Raw genomic sequence first — 12,514 nt, 5'->3', positions numbered from 1 at the left:
TTTCAGACTGCGGGAGGAAACTGGAGCACCCGGAGGAAACCCACGCAGACATGGGAAGAACGTGCAAACACCACACAGACAGTGACCCAAGTCAAGAATCGAACCGAGGTCCCTGGCAGTGTACACCCCAGTGTACACTATGGGTATTTCTGACCTCCAGTATCTCAAAACCCTTTAAATGCTCACAGAGCCAGCAAAATAACATACATAATCCAACACAAGTATACACAGTCATAAATCAAAACTGCTGTGTTTTTTTACAGCACATTGAATAGATGGAGTAATTAAGCAATCAACGGGGATGGAAGAAATCTTTGAAGCTTAATAATATTCAAAGCAAAACCTGATGGGGGTGTTGAAGTTAAATATGCAGAGGAGAACATCAATTCTGGTGCAATCATTCAGGTAAAAAACTTAGAAAGTATATATGCACAGGAACACTGTTTTCCTTGTTTTGGCAGTCATAATACCACAATATGCTTACAGTGAACAGAAGGATTGCCGAGCAGATGACATGTTATTTTCCTGTATCGGGTCCAGGAAGTAGTTTGAAAATCTGGTTTGAATTTGGAATCTCTTTACTGCAGGGAGAACACGTGGGAGAGCAGATGGAAGGTGGCCAACACATGCAGCACCATCCATCATTAACCCCAAATAAAAGGTGAAAACAGTCCTCTGCAGCTTGTGATTCAGAAGTAATTTCATTTAAAGCATTTTCTTTTGTTTATACAAATTGAAGAGGTGCCAAAACCAGAATAGTCATCTCCACTGACCCCAGCATTTTACATCATGGAGCTCAATTATGTTGTAATAAATACATATAATTGAGGTATATTGTCTTCAAGGTAGATGGAACTTAGACCAGTATTAAATTAAAGTATCCTATTACCTACAACACTACTTAATTTAACATTAAGCAGCAAAGTTTGCAGCAATCTGTATTCCAGCACCCTCAATATATTTGCCCTTTTTCTCCAATATTCTGTCTGCTGCAAATCTCAAGATTTAAACCATTCTATTTGCATTCATGAGACTAGGAGGCCTTTTGAATGTGTTCTAATCAATCAGATCATGACTAATTTCTCTATCAACTCCACCTACCCATCATTTATCCATATTCCTCAATGCCCTGACAAAATAAACATTTACCTATCTCCCTTTCTATCTGGTCTTGGAATTTTGAATTAGCCCAACATTTGTAGTCTGACAAAAGTTTCCATATGTCCAAGACATGTCTATGTCATGTGTACAAACACTGAAGTAACTTGGCTCAAGTTTAAAAATAACATAGGTATTCCCTTAACTGCATCATTAGTGAGCACCACAAAAATTCAACCAGTTCATTCCAGCCTGACCTACCATTCACAGATGCACAGAAAGGTCTGCCGGAGGCCAGGATTCAGCTGTCCTCAGGTCAGCTGCTGGGCCTCTGGGTTTGTTCCTCCCAAGGCTGGTGGAGATACATCAGGATACCTGGGGAGTTGTGGAAGGGCTGTCAGCAACCATGCTGCAACTGCAAGGCTGTTCAGGGAGTCAAACAAAGTGCTGTTGCAGGAGGTGGTGCTGATTCAGCGTGAGACCCAGACCAACACTGCAAGGGTGGCAACTGCAGTGGAAAGTCTGGCTCAGGGGTCTGTCCTCATGGGTGCTAGGGTCCAGGTTATCCTGGAGACACTCTGGGCCAAAGGCAAGTATGTTTCCGTCATCCAGGTGGCACAGGGTTCTTTGGCCGTGGGTGTCGGGGATATGTGGGAGATACTGTTGGCCACGGCTGGGACTCTTGCTGGCATTCTGGAGACGCAGCAGGCAGTGGCTGTGAGACTCGACAACTTAGCCCAGGCTCAGAGGGCTACTGCTGAGAGGCTCCAGAGCCTGGCTTGCTTACAGAATGCTGAAGCAGAGGAACAGGGCTGAGGGATCACAAATCATGGGGCAGACACATCTTGGTCTCCAAGACTGGCAGAGCCAGGTGATGCCAGAGGTTGAAGCTCAGTCCAGCTACCCTGGCATCCCATGGAGTGTCCCTGGAGCCTCTGGGCACCCCAAGGGAGGAAGAAGGGTTAAGCCTATGCTGGGGCCTTACACCCAGGAGATCCCGGATGTCCCGAGACCTTCCAATTCCCCCCTTCCTCACACCAGAACATCTTAAGAGCAGTGAGATGAACAGGGTGGCACGAAACCTTGCCATCCGCAAATCAGCCGGAGCCCTCCAGATCTAGAAGAAGCAGTAGACCACACAAAATTAGAAAGTTATAGTTCACTAGAGGGCACAGGTGATGGTCACCAGTAGTCAGGATTTATTAATCAATAATGTTAAGAACATAATAAACTGTTAATTGCACCTCACAGCTGTGACTAATGTGTTTCTGATTCCCCCCTCATCCCCCACAGAGCTGAGTGTTCCTGAGTCCCAAACATAGAGGTGCTGTCTGCTGAGCCTGAAGACTCAGCCAATGTTTCAGAGTGCCTGCCCTACCTTCCCCAACATCCACCAGATCCTTGGTGCAAGTGCCCCCCCCACCCCCAACATTGGCCAAAATGCATGTGTCCCCAACCCTTATGGCTATGTGACAGTGTGCATTCCAAGTACAGACTTGAGTGGCACCAGGGGCAGGATCCCAGTGTGCACAGCAGCGAGTCGTCATCATCCTCCAGCCTCCAGTCAAGACTCACAACCACTGCCAGTCCAGGCAGATTAATAGGGTTGGAAGATTCTGGGGGACAGGGTAGTGGGATGACAGGAGCATGGGAAGGATGATGTGGTTTGGGGGTCCAGGTGGTTTGGAGGGGGAATAGTGGCTGCACTTGCTCCTGGGGAGTGGTGGACATGTGTTGGTTGCACCCGCTTCACTGCACAGCACCAGCTGCAATCAAGGCTGCCGAGACCTGCCATTGCCGCCTGCCTTGTTTCCTGCGGCTATTCATGTGGTGGGGTGCACACCTGGCCCCTTCGCTGCTCGTCCTCCTCCTCCTTTCCAATTGTGAAAAGAGCAGCAAATGATAACGATGCATGAAGCATGCACAGGGTCACACTGGAGGGCCCCTCAGAACGGTCCAAGCAGTGAAACCGCAGTTTCAGCAAGCCAATGTACCGCTCAACGATGGACCGGGTGGCTGCATGGGCCTTGTTGTAGTGGGTCTCTGCCTTGGTCTGGGGCCTCTGCACAGGCATCATCAGCCATGACCTTAGTGGGTACCCCTTGTCACCCAGTAGACATCCCAAGAGCCTGGGCTGGTCTTCAAAGAGCCCAGGGATGTCTGACTGCCTGAGCACAAAGCTGTCATGAACACTCCCCGGGGGACATCCATTGACCTGCATGATCCTCATTAGATGGTCGCAGACGATTTAGATGTTCAGGGAATGGAATCCCTTCTTGTTCACAAATTGCTGGGGCCCTGTATATGGGGCCTGCAAGGCGATGTGTGTCCCGGTCACTGCTCTCTGGATGGGGAATCCCAGCAATAGAAGCAGAGCCGAGAGCCCAGGTATCCTGCTGTGCACGGCCCACATCAGACCCATATCATGACCCATATCTGTGTCACAGGTGCCTGAAGTGAGCCAGAGTCATTAAACTTTGGGGCAGCCATAACATTCCCATCAACAGGGAACGAGTGGCCGCCCCTCCCCTGAAGTGGCAGGTGTGAGTGCACCTCACAAAGGTGTCTCACGGTGGTCTTGGACAGGCACAGCCGGCAACAGCACATCTCCTTCGAGAGAGCCTGGAAGGAATTGTGGGGCCTGTACCTCCTTAGCCTCAGCATCCTCCATTTTCTGTGCATCCTCTCGGGAGATGCTCACCCACCTCCTGGCCCTGAGCAGCAGCCCCATGTCCTCCTTCCTGAGGGTCTGGTGGTGGCTGCTCTTGTGGTTGTCTCTCCATACCCACCACCTCTAAGCTGCCTGTTCCTCCTCCTCCTCTACCCCTGGATCCACCATAATGGCCAGCTCTAAATTGAGCAAACTGCGATCCATCTACACAGTGGGGTTTGGAAAGAGCATGGAATGACTGGCAACACCACACAATCCATGGTGCCACGAGTGGCCCGATTAGTATTGTGTGAGATTTCCATCATGCCAAATGCTGGCACAGATTATGCAGGTCGGTGTGCAACTGTGGGCAATGTGTACCCTTGAGCCATTGCTACATGTGCAACTGCAACATCTGTTTGCAGGCATGTGTTGCTGGTCCGTGTCACAGGGCAGGGACAGACTGTAAATCAGCACCAGATGTGAGCCCAGTGACAGCAGATTCCATGCAGTCCATGTCTGAACCTCTGGAGCAGCAGCTGCTTCATCTGGTTAGGCCTCAGTCAGCACATGGTACACTTGTCCCCGACCCTGTAATACCAGCACTTAGTACAACCCCTGACCACACCCCACGGCAAGATAATGTCACTGCAAAGTGCCCTGGAGGGGAGGGCTGAGCAGAACTCTTTCATGGAACCTCGCTCAGAGAGCTCTGATAAAATAGAAGCGTTCTGTGCCCCCCCCACCCCAGATATCACTGGTCAATGGGCCAACACTTGAAGACAGCAGAACGAAGGCCACCAGGCATCTCCAGGGCCTGCCTGCAACATCCCTCATGCTCCGTTAGCAGCAGTTACCTCCTCACACCAGTTCAAGGCTGCCACGCCAGGTTGAGACTTTTATATACCTACTCTGATTCGCGCCAAAGTGACATCACGCCAAAGAGGTGGGAGATGGAAATGTGGCTGGAGATTGCCATGTCGATCCCGATAATGGCATGCTGGGGTATGGTAAGACATGCAAATCAGCGGCACACCAGTTTTCCGTGCGGTCCCTGTGGTGCCATTTCTTTCCGGTTGGGAGATGCAAGTGAGTCGTAAACGCTCATGGGAAACCTGTGAAATGGCCTACACGCGCATCTCCCAACCCGACTGACCAGAAAATTTAAGGGTTGTGATGGGAGAATCACCCCCAAAGTTTCCTGGGTTTCTCTCACCCTTCTTAAATGATAAATAACGGAGTGACATTCCTATTTTACAATCTAACCACATAATTCCACAATATAGAGCATGTTGGAAATTATATCCAGGATGCCTGCAATTATCCCACCAGTTCCTTAAAATTACCCAGTAGGACTACCGAACTGAAATTCTAGTATTTTCTCCATTATTATTTTACTCCTTATATTAGATTCAATAGGTTTCCCACTTTGATGTACTTATAGGTTTCTCTGTACTATTGATATTTTATCAGCATCTAATATGAAAACTGATAGAATACCCCTCAACAAATCTATAATTTCCTTCTAGCTCCATTGTCTACTCACCCATTTGCGTCTGCTTTTAACACTCCCAGATTGGGAGAGATTTGTCAACTGTTGCCTGTGGTTGCGCTTCGATTTTGGCAACGATAGGTTTAAATAACCAAATTCGTTGCTCATAGTGTCAGGTTCTTCCAATGGTGGGGGGCCTCCACTGATGCAGCGGCAGAGCTTACTGCAGAAAGTCTTGCCCATTCTCTCTTCAGCCTTCACTGTCTAAATGAATTGATAAGACATTTCTCATGTCATGATGATGAAGAAAATCAAATATTACGTATGAACATAATGAACTTTTCAATAAGTCCTGTGATTTTAAAAATAGACACAAAAGTCAACGATGGCTGAGGATGTAAATTCAATCACTGGCTAAATTGCTGGTGTATGATACAAAGAGAGAAACAATGGATTCACACTCTGTTTTAAGACAAGGACACATCAAAAGCATAAAAGTCATAGACACTAACTACTATCTCTTGCGGAGATCATAGAAGATGATTATCATCTCAGCAGGAGTGATATCCTGTCATTAATGTCCCAGACCAGTTTGCGGATTTTCACCTTCCAGGAAGATATGAAGATTGGGATAAAAACTAGCTAAAAATCAGTTAGTGTGGACTAGTGCTGGACATGTCAGAGTGTCACACTTGCCAGTCTTTTTGTTCCACGTTTTATTACTTTGAAAGAAGACAATTGCAAATTTCACAACATTAGAGTGTTTCAAAGGAGAAATGAATTTGAGGCCTTTGAAGTATAGTCACTGTGATAATACAGGGAAGTAGGGAAATCAATTTGCACACAACAAGCTCCCACAAACAGCAATGTGATGATGACCAGATAATCTGTTTAAGTAGTGTTGCCTGAGAATAAATAAATGTTGGTCAGAACACCACTAAAACCTGCCTTACTCTTTTCTTAGAATAATACCATGGAATCAAATGACTGCTGGAGTGGGCAGATGAAGCTTGGTTTAAATGTCTCTTCTGAAAGATGGTGCGTCTGGCAGCGCAGCACATGCCCAGTACTGGACACATGTGTCAGCCCAGATTATGTGCACAAATCTCAGCAACCTACAAATGTCAGATTGAGTGGCAAGACTGACACCTACTTCTTGCAGCATTGTCATGGTGCAGCACTAATATTATTATTTTACTCCTTATATTAGATTCAATAGGTTTCCCACTTTGATGTACTTATAGGTTTCTCTGTACTATTGATATTTTATCAGCATCTAATATGAAAACTGATAGAATACCCCTCAACAAATCTATAATTTCCTTCTAGCTCCATTGTCTACTCACCCATTTGCGTCTGCTTTTAACACTCCCAGATTGGGAGAGATTTGTCAACTGTTCCCTGTGGTTGCGCTTCGATTTTGGCAACGATAGGTTTAAATAACCAAATTCGTTGCTCATAGTGTCAGGTTCTTCCAATGGCGGGGGGCCTCCACTGATGCAGCGGCAGAGCTTACTGCAGAAAGTCTTGTCCATTCTCTCTTCAGCCTTCTCTGTCTAAATGAATTGATAAGACATTTCTCATGTCATGATGATGAAGAAAATCAAATATTACGTATGAACATAATGAACTTTTCAATAAGTCCTGTGATTTTAAAAATAGACACAAAAGTCAACGATGGCTGAGGATGTAAATTCAATCACTGGCTAAATTGCTGGTGTATGATACAAAGAGAGAAACAATGGATTCACACTCTGTTTTAAGACAAGGACACATCAAAAGCATAAAAGTCATAGACACTAACTAGTATCTCTTGCGGAGATAATAGAAGATGATTATCATCTCAGCAGGAGTGATATCCTGTCATTAATGTCCCAGACCAGTTTGCGGATTTTCACCTTCCAGGAAGATATGAAGATTGGGATAAAAACTAGCTAAAAATCAGTTAGTGTGGACTAGTGCTGGACATGTCAGAGTGTCACACTTGCCAGTCTTTTTGTTCCACGTTTTATTACTTTGAAAGAAGACAATTGCAAATTTCACAACATTAGAGTGTTTCAAAGGAGAAATGAATTTGAGGCCTTTGAAGTATAGTCACTGTGATAATACAGGGAAGTAGGGAAATCAATTTGCACACAACAAGCTCCCACAAACAGCAATGTGATGATGACCAGATAATCTGTTTAAGTAGTGTTGCCTGAGAATAAATAAATGTTGGTCAGAACACCACTAAAACCTGCCTTACTCTTTTCTTAGAATAATACCATGGAATCAAATGACTGCTGGAGTGGGCAGATGAAGCTTGGTTTAAATGTCTCTTCTGAAAGATGGTGCGTCTGGCAGCGCAGCACATGCCCAGTACTGGACACATGTGTCAGCCCAGATTATGTGCACAAATCTCAGCAACCTACAAATGTCAGATTGAGTGGCAAGACTGACACCTACTTCTTGCAGCGTTGTCATGGTGCAGCACTAATAATGTGGAGTTGCCGGCGTTGGACTGGGTAAACACAGTAAGAAGTCTCACAACACCAGGCTAAAGTCCAACAGATTTATTTGATAGCAAATGCCATTAGCTTTCGGAGCGCTGCTCCTTCGTCAGGTGAATGGGGAGTTCTGATCACAAACAGGGCATATAAAGACACACACTCAGTTTACAGAATACTGATTAGGATGCAATTCTTTACAACTAATCAAGTCTTAAAGGAGCAGACAATGTGAGTGGAGATAGCATTAAGCATAGCTTAAAGAGATTTAGCATAGGTTGAAGAGATAGGTTAAAGATCTCTCTTTTAAAGACACTAAAACATAATACTCCAAAGGTGGCCTCACCAACACCCGAGAGTGGGATTGAGGAACTTAGCAGTCATGATTGAATGGTAGCGTAGACTTGATGTGCCAAACAGCCGAATTCTGCTCCCATATCTTATGGCCTTAAAGGTCAGCAAGAAGGAGACATCAGTCTGAACCTGGAAATGGGATGATAGGGGTGGTGTGATTGAATAGCCAGAATGGGGAGGGGTTCTCCAGGAAGGGCTGGGCCTGGCTGCTGGGATGGGTAGCTCATTGGCCACAATGAGATTTTGGCCCTGTCCCTCACATAAAATATGAGCTGCAGCTGAGGAAGAAAACCACTTAATAGTTTATCAATTGATCTCAAGTGGTCTAAAGGATGGCAAGGTACCTGCCAACGATCCTACCACCATGGTAACATACCAGTGGAGTCAAGTAGACAACGGTCACAAGCATCCCCTGCCAACTGACTCAATGTAATTGTGTCTACTCCCTGCCAACCTGCTCCCTGTGACGAGGGATTGTAAAATTCCGGCCGATTTTTCGAAAAGTTTTTCTAAGAAACAATGATTCCGAGTGATCTTTGCCTCGTGTCATTGATCTCACTACGGTCTGACGACTGCAGTATAAATCTGTGACCATGAAATGTGTTTCAACCATGACAACATAAATGAAGAAATGAAAATAGTTATTTACCTTTCTGCTTCTAAAAAGCAGCACGGACGTGGATTGCTTCCACGTGTGACTTGAAAGATGATGTGCAGTCAAATCTAAGATATAAATGAGACAAACATCAGACTGGAGTCAAACCTAAATTAAACATGGAAGGCGGAAGATAGCAGTCAGACATAAATCGATGTGAAAAGCTGACTTCATGTACATTGCCTGTTTAATGTTCACTTTGTCTGAATAAGAAAATTTCAACTTTAATGTGACGAGTGAGCCAGCCTGGGATATAATCCATTTGGCACCTCAGTACATTGCCCAAAATAGAACCTCAAAACGTCAAGAAGTGTGATTTGACTGATATGCTGAGGATGATAATGAACTGGTTGTGGGTGGTCACCATTTTGGTCATTCAGCACTAGGCGCATTTGCTTTGTGTGGCAATATCTTAAACTCCCACACATTGTCACAACACAGCTTGCTGGATCGCTTGCACCTAGTTATTGCATACCGGTAAGTTAAACCTCTACCTGTGGGGTGAAAGATTGAAGTTGACTATCAATGTGAATATGGCATGTTCTGGCTGACAAGCTGCAAGTGGAGTGGTGATGGGGGAGGTGGGGGGCTGCGTGGGGTGGGGGTGGGGTGCTGGGTTTGACTTATTCACCTGCCGACGTGGGGTGACATCAATGACAGCAGCAGGAGCAGAGACTCCTGCCACAAGCAAACAACGTCCTACCTCCCACTGGAGGGAAACATACAGCTGGGAGGCTGGATAATCTCGTCAATGATTGGGGCTGAAAACGGGGTTGTCTTCCACACCCGGTCAATTTAAACACTGTGATCTGTGGTAAAATATTTTAGTTCTGACAGTGTAGTAACCAAATGAGGATAAACAATCACCTGTTTTCTTTCAAAACACCTGCACAAAACTTGGATTATTTTATACAAGCAGAATTCAAAGATAATATCCAATCAAATCTAAAATATAAAGGAGAACACATCAGATTTACATCAAAATTAAATTAAAATCTACAGGTTGAAGACTGCATCCAAACTTAAATACTGGGTGATAAATGTCACAGTTTTCATATGCCACCATTTTTTTGCTCTTTCAGTGTCTGCTAAGTCTTCCTCAGAAACATAATACTTTAATTTGTGCAGTCAACATTTTTCAATATATTTATTCAAATTCAATCTCCCCTCACCCAATTGTGTTGCCTCTCTGTGGCCCTTCATTCTCTCCACATGCTTCTGAGATTTATCACAGTTCTCTTTACTCTGGTGTACAAAAAAAATCTTTCTTTATCTTTACTTTTTACCTTCTCAGCCAGCTAGCATGGGCTTCTAAAATGTCACATTCATGCCATTCCCTCAAGATCTGAATGCCCTCTTAAATTGTCACAGGAGAAACCAACACATGTCGGCCGAGACAACCTGGGATTGAATCCTTCAGATACCTCAGTGGGCCACTCAAAATGGGATTTTTGATTTCTATAGCACCTTGCACAACTGGAAGGATGTCCAAAGAGCCTCATACCAGAAGTCCTTCATTGGCTTTCATGCAGGAAATGCTATTGACAATTTGCAGTCAGCGAGTTCCCACAAGCAGTTTGAAAAAATTACCAGATAATCTACTTTAATGTTGTTTGTGGCATGCATGTTAGCAGCAATACCAGGGAGAAGTCCAGTGTTCTTCATCAAATAGTACCATGGAATCTTACAGCCAATCAGGCAGGCAGACAGGAGCTCAGGTTAACATTTGAAAAATGGCACTTCTGACAATGTGACACCTGCTCGGTACCGAACACCTTTGTCAGCCTAGATTTTCTGCTCAGATGACTATAATCCAGTCAGAGAGCTGCTATTGATGCAAGTCTGAAGTTACTTCTGGCAGCATTGTCATGGTGCAGCAATCATGGATGGGAATGGAAGCAGAAAAGGCCAGAAGGCAAAGAAGCTCACCATTGCCTTCTGCCTCTTCAGGAATTGTTTTTTCTCCTGCCCCTTTTTCCACAATTCACTGTGGTGGCTTTAGAATTACACACAAGTAGTTACATACATGCTAAATTAGTGCAAAGTTAACTGATAAATCCAGGTGAATTCAACCATTTATTAATTGTGATAATAAATGCTTAAATCTATCATGTGCCACCCAGTGTAACAATTTTAAGTTCATATACACTGTGGAGTATATATGTAAGTTTGTATGTCACTGCGGCAATAGGAGAGAGTTGCATTCATTGACTTATTTGGCTTTTGACAATTATAATAGTAATCCAGGTAGCATTGCATGTCATTGTCTAGTAAATGGTAAGGTCCTTTAAGAGGACTTTTTCACAGAGTTCCTGACTGGTATAATCAATGATGGAGACTCTCCACAAGTGAAGTATTCCACCAGCATTTACAATATATGGTTATTAAAGTATACTCCTTTCAGTGTTTGCAAGGAGCTTTTGTAAAAGTAATAATTCTTTAATATACTTTGTACATTGTGCTGGTGTAATATTCAGACTGACTATTACATCACTAAACAATTCAGCTATGACAGTATAGCGAACAATTGAGGATAGCTAATCACCTGTCTGCTTAAAAACAACGGCACGGAATTACTCCCACAAGTTGAATTCTATGATGATATACAGTCAAATCTAAAGGGTAAATGAGAACAGCATCAGATTGGAGCCAATCCTAAATTAAACATAAGATGTGGAAAAAACATGGAAACATAGAAACTAGAAGCAAGAGTAGGCCATTCAGCCCTTTAAGCCTGCTCCAGCATTCATTTTGATCATGGCTGATCACAGAATTCAATATCCTGATTCTCTCCTTGCCCGCCATATGCCTTGATCCTGTTAGCACCAAGAGCTACCCAATTTCTTCTTGAAAACACACAACATTTTGGCCTCAATGACATTCTGCGGTAGTGAATTCCACACATTCACCACCCTGTGGGTGAAGAAATTTCTCCTCACCTTAGTTCTAACCGGCTTACCCCTTATCCTCAATCTATAACCCGTACTTCTGGACTCCCCCACCGTTGGGAACATTCTTCCTGAATCTACCCTGTCTAACCCTGTTAGAATTTTGTAAGTTTCTATGACATCCCCTCTCACTCTTCTAAAATCCGGTGAATATAATCCTAACCAACTTAATCTCTCCTCAGATGACAGATCTGCCAACCCAGGAATCAGCCTGGTGAAGTTTTTCTGTACTCCCTCTATAGAAAGGACATCCTTCCTCATTTAAGGATACTAAAACTGTGCAGAATACTCCAGAGGTGGTATCACCAACACCCGAGTGTGGGATTGAGGAACTTAGCAGTCATGATTGAATGGTAGCATAGACTTGATGTGCCAAAGAGCCTAATTCTGCTCCCATATCTTATAGTCTTAAAGGTAAGTGAGAAGGAGACATCAGTCTGAACCTGGAAGGGGGATGATTGGGGGTGGTGTGATTGAGTGGCCAGAATAGGAACGGGTTCTCCAGGAAGGGGTGGGCCTTGCTGCTGGGATGGGTTGCTCATTGGCCACAATGAGATTTTGGCCCTGTCCCTCACATAAAATATGAGCTGCGGCTGAGGAAGAAAACCACTTAATAGTTTATCAATTGATCTCAAGTGGTCTAAAAGAGGGCGAGGTACCTGCCTGCCAACGGTCCTAACACCATGGTAACATACCAGCGGAGTCAAGTAGACAACGGACACAAGCATCCCCTGCCAATTGACTCAATGTAATTGTGTCTACTGCCTGCCAACCTGTTCCCTGTGACGAGGGATTGTAAAATTCCAGCTGATTTTTCGAAAAGTTTTTCTA

The 12,514-nt window shown here is 44.5% G+C and overlaps 1 protein-coding gene across 1 annotated transcript in view; it reads right to left on the bottom strand.

Moving 5' to 3' along the window:
• The window catches only part of LOC145347934 (ral guanine nucleotide dissociation stimulator-like 1), a 92,350-nt gene extending 86,928 nt beyond the window's left edge, over window positions 1-5,422 (bottom strand). Inside the window, exon 1 of the mRNA XM_080195922.1 lies at window positions 5,295-5,422. Coding sequence (XP_080052048.1) covers window positions 5,295-5,408 — 114 coding nt within the window. The 5' untranslated portion in view covers window positions 5,409-5,422. The remainder of the gene's footprint in view (window positions 1-5,294) is intronic.
• Between the last annotated feature and the right edge of the window lie 7,092 nt (window positions 5,423-12,514).

Source organism: Carcharhinus amblyrhynchos, chromosome 9, assembly GCF_965287045.1.
Source record: "Carcharhinus amblyrhynchos chromosome 9, sCarAmb.v2.hapA, whole genome shotgun sequence".
Classification (NCBI taxonomy): Eukaryota; Metazoa; Chordata; class Chondrichthyes; order Carcharhiniformes; family Carcharhinidae; genus Carcharhinus; species Carcharhinus amblyrhynchos.
This window is presented reverse-complemented; position numbering and strand designations above follow the sequence as displayed.